Source organism: Xyrauchen texanus, chromosome 26 (assembly GCF_025860055.1).
Source record: "Xyrauchen texanus isolate HMW12.3.18 chromosome 26, RBS_HiC_50CHRs, whole genome shotgun sequence".
NCBI classification, from domain to species: domain Eukaryota; kingdom Metazoa; phylum Chordata; class Actinopteri; order Cypriniformes; family Catostomidae; genus Xyrauchen; species Xyrauchen texanus.
Genome location: NC_068301.1, coordinates 1630051 through 1639308, shown reverse-complemented (window position 1 = coordinate 1639308; position 9258 = coordinate 1630051). Strand labels below are relative to the sequence as shown.

Below are 9258 nucleotides of genomic sequence, written 5' to 3'. Positions count from 1 at the left end.
CAGCATTCAACATGCCTAATCGTTTCTGTGTGCGTCCCCTTTTTTTACAAGAAAGGACTTTGTTTTAGCAATGTAAAATTAGTGTAATCATCAAAATAAATCCATGATTATGAGATATTAAAGCAGCAAACACACATGACCAGTTAAATCATGGATTTAAATCCCATTCCCGGTAGAGTATGAGCATCAGGGGTTATACATTAAACGCTCTGTCTGTGCAATCGCATGTTAAACAAATGCATGATTTACACCCCCCTCTCATAGTTAGTTCTGCAGTATATAACCCACCCATGACCGAGAGCGCAGAATAAACCTCTGGGACCTTCACTTTGCACAACTGCATCCACACGTTTGATCTGGAGTGTTCTGAAGTTCAGGATGGACACTTCCAGCTCTGTCATCAGTGAGATGTCTGAAACTCAAGAGAGGCCCAAATGGGACAATAAGGTCCAGTATATGCTGACATGTATTGGATTTGCAGTGGGATTAGGGAACGTGTGGAGATTCCCGTACCTGTGCCAGATTTACGGAGGAGGTGTGACACTTGCAAAGAGCTTCAATGATGTTAATTAACTGTGACTCTATTTCTTAATTAATTAACAAAGTTGATCTTTACTGGTAGAATAATACTAAAGACAAGTATGATATGTAAATCCAAACATAGTGATTGACAAGTTACAGATTTGAGAGGTGTAATCATGTTCATGTTGGTGGATGTTTCAGATCATTTATTTTCTTTTTTTCAGAAATAAAACTCAGCTATTATTTTCAATATTCTGTCACACATGTCCTCTCGAAAGATACTAATTAAATTGAACTATTTAGCTTCAAAAATGTTTCTAAAGTATAAAATTGGTTTTAAGAGGTTAAAAAGTGGTGGAAAGTAGTTTGTTTTCATTCTGTCATATAGTACAATAAGATATCAATAACTTGATAATCAACAACCAAAACAATGAGCTCAAAAATACATATATTTTTAATTAAATCAAATGTAAGTTTATCACACAAAGATCAGTTAACACACAAAATAAATCACAAAAACTGTTTTTATATCACTCAGATAACATTTATAGCTGTTTTTAATATAAAAATTATAATACACAGTTCCAATTAATCAGGAATGCAAACTCATGAGAGGACAAAAATGTGAGAAAGTCAAAACAGTCACAAAACAGAGAACAGAACTTATTAAACATGTCTGAAGAGTTTGTAGTCTGAGAATTGATGCATTTCTATGCCCAGCCTTATTATTTAGGGTTTTTGGACCAGTGGCACTTCACAGCGGATGGAGTTACACACGCAATGCCAAAAATAGAAATCAAGCGATCGATAGCAATTACCGTCGCTCGTCACGGCTGGTTAGGACAAAAACTCTGATTATCATTGAGAATATATCTTTTATCACAAGTCGTTTGCCGTCAGGTTAGGAGACGGTGTGACTGTGGCGTCCTGTAGCTCCTCTATGTTTCTGTTTGATTTCCTAGTACTCTGTTCAAAACAATAAGGCTGGGCATAGAAATGCATCAATTCTTCAACTACAAACTCTTCAGACATGTTTAGTAAGTTCTGTTCTCTGTTTTGTGTGCAGTTGTGTTCTGTTGTCACTATCGCGGTTTTTAGATAAACAAAATGAGTGTTCGCTTGAACACTAATTGTGCAATTGTGTCCTCTGATAGTACACGTACATCACCCAAACGTCTATTTGATGTGTGTTTACATCTAGAAGATGCATTTAAGTGGTTTGCTCATCTGCAATACATCCATTGGCCGTTTCCTCTCGGATGTTAATAAGACATTCAGCAGGTGTCTTAGAGACAATTATGATTCAGACCTCGTAATCATGTCGCAGGGGATGTCATGGTCAGTGGATTTACACGCTTGCCAGTGGCTGATTTCATGCTCATGATACTGATTTACATCGTCTTCAGTAAAAAGTTTAAGATTTGTTAAAGTTTGGAAAATCAAAATGTCCATCCTCAAATTTAGCTGATTTAACTTTCATTCTTTTGTGTGTCAGGTGCATTCTTGATCCCGTACCTGATCGCACTGGTGTTTGAAGGTTTGCCGTTACTGTATCTGGAGTTGGCGATTGGTCAAAGCTTGAGGAAGGGCAGCATTGGTGTCTGGCACTCGATCTCTCCTCTGCTGGGTGGAGTTGGTAAGTCCACACACTTCTAGAGAAGTTGTTGAAGTCATTGGTTGTTGACAATGGCTTCAGTTTACCACAGCAGTCAAAAGGTTTTCTGTTGAGAGAGAAAGTTGAGGGTATCAGTGATGGCCAGAGTACCTTCTGATTTGAATTTTCTTGCCATAAATATGATATTTAAATATTTTTGAAATCACACAGTAGATTTAATCTAACCTAGCCTTAATGTCATATAAGTTATCTAGCTTTTGCAAGGTTTGTGAGTTTCTAAGTGCAAATGTTTCATGTATTTTTAGACATACAGACATTCAAATGGAGAAATATTGAAATATTGATGTGTTATTAAATTATTAAATTAAGTCATATAAATATTGCTGTAAGTGGCAATTATTGGGGTCCAGGCACAAGTGAAAAGAACACGACCAATTGCGTTGATCACAGTTCCACTATAATGATCTTCTAAAGTTTTAGCACCATCTAGCATCGTAATTGGATGAAATTTGGCATATGTCCTCAGATTGTTCTGTTGTCCATGTGTACCAAGATTTATTATGTTGGGACATTACGCTCATAAGATACAGGCCAATCAGTCATTATAGACCAGAAATGAAATTGCCTCAAGGAATCAGAGGAATTATGAAATAATTTTCATTTTAGCCAATACGGTTCTGGAGTTATGAGCAAAAACACAAATGTAATTATTATAGCGCCACCTAGAGATGGGGTGTGTGCATATGCCTGAGTAGCGGTTGAGATTTTAAACCATCTGGCCAAGTTTGGGGTTCCTACGAATTACGGTTTCGAACACCTAGACAATGTTATGGCAGAAGAAGAACACGAAGAAAATCAGTACAAATACAATCGGACACTTTTGGTGCTTGGACACATACTAAAATAATACCAGTTGTATGAAATGTGTTGCGTGTTGGCAGGTGTGGCGTCTATGATCGTCTCATTTCTGGTGTGTTTGTTCTACAACACTATTCTGGCGTGGGTGCTGTGGTATTTCTTTCACTCATTTCAAGAACCTCTGCCATGGAGTCAATGTCCTGTAAAGGACAATCTCACAGGTATGCAGAGAAAGGACATTTCTATATGCACATTCATATCGGTTTTTGTTTAGAGTCTGCTGTGCTGTAATATCTGTACTGATATCTTACAGGTTATGTAGAGGAATGTGTTGCGAGCACTCCCGTGAATTATTTCTGGTACAGACAGACGCTGAACATCTCTACAGACATTGAGCAGAGCGGATCACTGCAATGGTGGCTGGTCTTGTGTTTGGCCTCGGCGTGGAGTATTGTTTACATCTGCTTCATTCGGGGTATCGAGACGATCGGCAAGGTGAGAACTGAACACACATGGCTGCTTAGTAAACCATCACAGATGCTGATGATTGTAATGTGATGTCTATATAGGCTGTGTATGTTACTGCAACATTTCCGTACTTGGTGTTGACGATCTTTCTGGTGAGAGCCCTCACTCTCCCCGGCGCCACAGACGGTCTCCGGTACCTCTTCACACCAGACGTGAGTAACACAAATGTCCTGTAAATGAATGTGCATGATTGAGTATGTAGAGGAGGCTGAAGGTTTGATTGTAAGCATCTGTCTATAGTGGACAATACTGATGGACCCTCAGGTGTGGTTAGATGCAGCCACACAGATCTTCTTCTCTTTGTCTCTGGCATTTGGAGGACTCATTGCCTTCTCCAGTTACAATCCTAAAAAGTATGAGCACACATTTGTATTTCTTAACTATATACAGGCTTCACATAATGTGTTTCCTAAAACACATGGAGTTACAAAAGCAAAACATTTAACCTTCCAATATCTGTATCAGATTTGCTGTAGTAAAAATGTAGCAGTGTAAATGTATCAGGATCATTGATTTGTCTCTGTGTGTGTGTGTTTGTTACAGGAATGATTGTGAACGTGACGCTGTAGTCGTGGGATGCATTAACAGCGCAACATCTCTCTATGCTTCTATTCCAATATTTGCCATCTTGGGCTTCAAAGCCACATCTAACTACAACATTTGCATCAACAGGTGACACCTCATATTCAACCAACTTTAAAGACTATTTGCAGTTATGTTGTTATATTGTTTTAAACTATAAAATTTGTGTTTTGAACATGTAAGGTGGGAAAATACAAAACCATCAGTTAGTGCTCAGTGAATAAGTCTTGTGTGAGCTCATAAACATGACCTTGGTCTGGGTCTCAAAACTTAAAAGACTTGGTCTGGAGTTGGGTCTTGGCTTATGTCTCTTAACAAGATCACATTCAGTTTCCAGCATAATTAAGGTGGTAATCAAGGTCTTAGATGGGCTGGTATTGGAATTGCTCGAGGTCTTATGGAGTCTGGCAATGGTAGGGGTCTTCAGGGGTCTGTTATTGTTCTGGGTCTTGAAGGGTCTGGTATTGGTCTGGGAGGGTCTGGTATTGGTCTAAGCCTAGAAGGGTCTGGAATCAATCTGGATCTGGTATTATTCTGTCTTGGAAGGTCTGTTATTGGCCTGAGAGTATTTCTTTAGGGGTCTGGTATTGTTCTTGGTCTGGGTTTTGGGGGTCAGCCATTGTCAGAGTCTGGCAGGGTGTCGTCTTTAGTGGGTCTGGTATAGGTCTAGGTCATGAAGGGTCTGGCTCTTTGTTTGGGAGTTTCTAGTATTGTTCTAGATCTTGGAGGTTCGGGATTGTTCTGGGTTTTAAGTGGGTCTGGTATTGGTCTGGGCGGGGCTGAAATAGATCTGGATCTAGTATTTTTCTGGCACTTTGGGGGTCTGGTATTGGTCTGGGAGGTTCTGGTATTGTTCTGGGTCTTAGGGGTGTGTGGTATCGGTCTGGGTCTAGGTTGTAGGGGTTCTGGTATTTGTCTGGGAGGTTCTAGATTTGTTCTAGAACTTGGAGGATCTGGTCTGGCTCTGCATCTGGGGGGGGGGGGGGTCTTATATTGATCTTGGTCTTGGAAGGTCTGGTATTGGCTCAAACTCTGGTACTATTACATAATGCATGAACACATGAGGTTTGATCAGCAGCGCTTGTGCATATTGCAGTAACATCTTGGATCTGATCAACACTTTTGATGTCGCTGACACAAACATCACAGCTGAGAACTACAACAGCTGGCTGGAGTTTCTAAATGCATCCGATCCAGATAAACTCTCCAGTCTGAACCTCAAACACTGCAGCCTCCAAAGCTTTCTGGACCAGGTAAATGTAAATGACAGTACAACATTCATGAATCAATGCATATACAATGTCTTGAAATATCAGAGTTACTGAAAACTTTCTCTTATCAAGAGTGCTTCAGGAACGGGTCTGGCATTCATCGTGTTCACCGAAGCCGTGATCGAGATGCCGGGCTCTCAGGTGTGGGCAGTGCTGTTCTTCGTCATGCTCTTCAGTCTCGGCCTCTCCTCCATGTTTGGGAGTCTTGAGGGTGTCCTGACGCCTCTGCTCGACCTGCACATGGTTCCAAAATGGATGCCAAAAGAACTCTTCACAGGTACTGATGAACAAAAAGTATCCGTAGAGCACATATTTAATGATTTATAGTTATGAACGCTAAAAATTCCTCTGTTCTGCCATTAATTAATTGTAGTATGCCCTTTACAAAAACAGACTATGGTATTAACATTAAATATACCATAGAAAAACAACGTAATGCACTAGACAGACACTACCATTTGAAGCTTGAATTAGTCTAGACCGGGAAAGGAATAGCGGTCATATCAACTCTATCTCTTGGAGTTTGTTTAATTGTAGCTCATGTTCTCTGGTTCCTCAGCTCTCATCTGTGTGGTGTGCTTTGTGGTGGCCCTGATCTTCACATTGGGTTCTGGGAACTACTGGCTGGAGATCTTCAACAGTTATGTGGGCTCTGTTCCGCTCCTCATCATAGCCTTTTTCGAGATTGTTGGTGTCGTCGTGTTCTACGGCATGAAGCAGTGGGTTGGACATTTACAGATGAAAATCCTCTCATGTTCTCATGATACATGAGAAAGATCTCAATACACATGACAAACCTGGAGACTGAAAACTGCCGTTTGCATTACAGGTTCAGTGATGATCTCGAGTACATGACGGGACACAGACCGAACATCTTCTGGCGCGTGTGCTGGATGGGGATCAGTCCTCTCATGTTAATTGTCGTTCTGGTGGCTTACATCGTCATGCAGGTGCAGAAACATCCCACATACCCGGCCTGGAACCCAGAATATGTGAGTTTGAGAGAAATCTACATGCAACTTATAGTGTTCCCTACAGCCTTACATAGATGTAAAGTAATTTTTTGCAGGTTATACCAAGTAGGTATAGCTGCAGGCTGGAGACCTCCAAAAGGGGGCATCACTTCCACTCACATTTAAGGTTAGAGAAAGGGTTAGGGGCTCCCTATATCTTCAATGGCGATTTGGAGCAATGTCTGCAGCTATACCCTTCTCGGGAAGGAACATCACAATGATGGGTCGTAGAGTGTTAGGAAGAGTCATGATTATGGATCACCCCAAACGTTCAAAAAATCCCTGCTTGTAAACTGGTTTTAGATGGGCAATGGTGGTCACAAGCTAGTTGTTAGAATTGACTAACTGGTTCCCAGTTTATTTGGTCTAGGCTGATTTGTTCAACAGGGTTGTGTTGTAGATCCTGAACCATTAGTCCACTACCATGACATTATATTGTGCATTTCATGCAGGAAAACTTCCCAGAGACCGAAGAGAAGCCGTATTCTGATTGGGTGTTTGCAATCTGTGTGCTGTTGAGTTCTGTTCCCGTCGTCTCCATCCCCATCATGGCCACTTACAGACTGATCAGACGGCAAACAAGATCACCAACCGGCAGCAACCACCCAAACCCCTACGACAACCAGGCTTTCACACTCGACAGCGAGATCAAGTCCTCGCTCAAAGTGGTCTAGAAGAGACTCTGGAGTTTCAGGTATTTAGTGAGCTCCTGTGATATTATACAGATGGATTTGCACTGAAGTGTGTGTCGACTTTCACGGTTGGTTGAAGGAGAGACTTTTTCTCTGGAGAAGTCTACAAACACTTGAAACTCCATGTCAGGATTATAAGGATGTTCCCGCAGGCCTGTAAGGTCCAAACTCAACCAGTTCATTTAATATGACTTAACTGCATTGTTCAGTTTCTATTTAAACTCCTGAGACCCAAGCGTGACTGCTGTGTGCATTTTCCGTTGCCCTTTTTGATTTGTAAAATGTGTGCTGACTGTCTGCACTGGCCTCAGGACAGTTTGAAATGCACATTATTTACCAACTCCATGTAACGGCCTTTAAAAGCAACATGCTTTTGGATGCATCCATTAATTCTCAATGCACAGTGAATATTGGATCTTTTAAGATAAATGAGCCTATAATCCACACGCGTGGTCACTGTGTTTAACAGCGTGCCGTTTCACAGTAAATCAATGACATTTTTAAAATGGCTCATCGGATGAAAGTAGAGACTCTAATCTTTTGACTCAAACAGGTTTCAGTGTAAAAACTTAATGAGGTTTCTTATCAGATGTAGTTTTGTTGCCATTTCTCCCAAAGACAAACTCTTCTCAGATCGGCTCATGGTGTTCTGTCACGTAACGCAGCGCATCGAAATGTAACCCTTTAATGGCAGCCAAGAGTCTCCTGAACTGAGATCAGTCGGTTTAAATTAAATTAAATGATGCATAGCCTATAGCAAAGCCAAACCATAATGTCCATGCATGTGGACGTGGGGTCTCAGGAGGTTAAATGGTTTTAATTGCAGTTGGAAAAAAAAAACTAAAATGGCTCACTATCACGGTGACCAAGCAATTTTGTCCTTCAACCTTAACGAGTTGTTACTGTAAAAACAATCCTATTTCCTAAAAGTGTTTTGCATAATTTGCAACACATTCAGCAGGAGACAAGAGTTCAAGTGTTGTGAGCAAAATATGTCGCTTTTGTAATCTTTGTTTTTCAGTCTTGAGATTAAATCTCGTTTCATTGTCTTTTATTTGCTTGCAATTGTGGTTTTAATTAAAAAAGTGAATTTTAGTTGACTAATTAATCTTTCTAGCTAATTTGCTAGAAAGTGTAGCAAGAAATACTTGTGTATTAATATATATATATTTTTTTTTACATTTATCCTAATTTTTCCCCAATTTGGAACGCCTAATTCCCACTACTTAGCAGGTCCTCGTGGTGGCGCTGTTACTCGCCTCAATCCGGGTGGCGGAGGACGAGTCTCAGTTGCCTCCGCTTCTGAGACCGTCAATCCGCGCATCTGATCACGTGACTCATTGTGCATGACACCGTGGAGACTCACAGCATGTGGAGGCTCATGCTACTCTCCACGATCCACACACAACTCACCACATGCCCCATTGAGAGAACCACTAATCACCACCACGAGGCGGTTACCCCATGTGACTCTACACTCCCTAGCAACCGGGCCAATTTGGTTGCTAAGGAGACCTGGCTGGAGTCACTCAGCACGCCCTGGATTCAACCTCACGACTCCAGGTGTGATAGTCAGCGTCAATACTGAATCTCGCTGAGATACACAGACTCTTGTGCATTAATATTAATATTTTACTCTTTTGTGTTTAAACTGAAAAGAAAAAAAGGTGACTGTATGACAGACCTTAGATGATCTAACACCAGTATTACAGCTGTTATTTCCTAGTCAAGCATTATACATCAGTTATTTTGTTGGCATCTAAATTTCCATGAACTTTCTCAACTTCAAAAGTAACCGAAACTAACACAGAGACAAACTGATGTGAAGCGTGTCCTGCATAACTAATGACGCTCACTCAGTTAGATAGTAACCACTATAATGTTTTAAAACAGAATATTGAACGTTTGCTGTATTCTTGTCTGTAAAAGACGTCAATGAAATAACATCAATAAAAATGTGTTTGATAACGTTACATTTCTTTGACTGTTGTGCATGTGTAGAGTTTCTGTGCTTCATTTGTAGCAAACTGAGCAGAATGCATTTAAACGTTAACTTAATGGTTGTTCTGCACTCTTATTGGTTGCATTATATTATATTAAATCCGTAAACATCTGCAAGCAGAACTCCTGCTAGTTAATCAACTAAAACTTATTTTAAGAAAGAAACTGTAGATTAA

The 9258-nt window shown here is 40.5% G+C and overlaps 1 protein-coding gene across 1 annotated transcript; it reads left to right on the top strand.

The window, feature by feature from the left end:
- The first annotated feature begins 328 nt into the window (after positions 1-328).
- LOC127620284 (sodium-dependent neutral amino acid transporter B(0)AT3-like) lies at positions 329-9024 on the top strand. The gene is made up of 12 exons (XM_052093465.1): positions 329-535; positions 2018-2158; positions 3079-3216; positions 3309-3490; positions 3565-3675; positions 3764-3876; positions 4067-4195; positions 5202-5358; positions 5449-5653; positions 5936-6095; positions 6206-6368; positions 6842-9024. The coding sequence occupies exons 1-12, from the start codon at positions 379-381 to the stop codon at positions 7061-7063; spliced, it is 1878 nt and encodes a 625-aa protein (XP_051949425.1). The 5' UTR covers positions 329-378; the 3' UTR covers positions 7064-9024.
- The last annotated feature ends 234 nt before the right edge of the window (positions 9025-9258 follow it).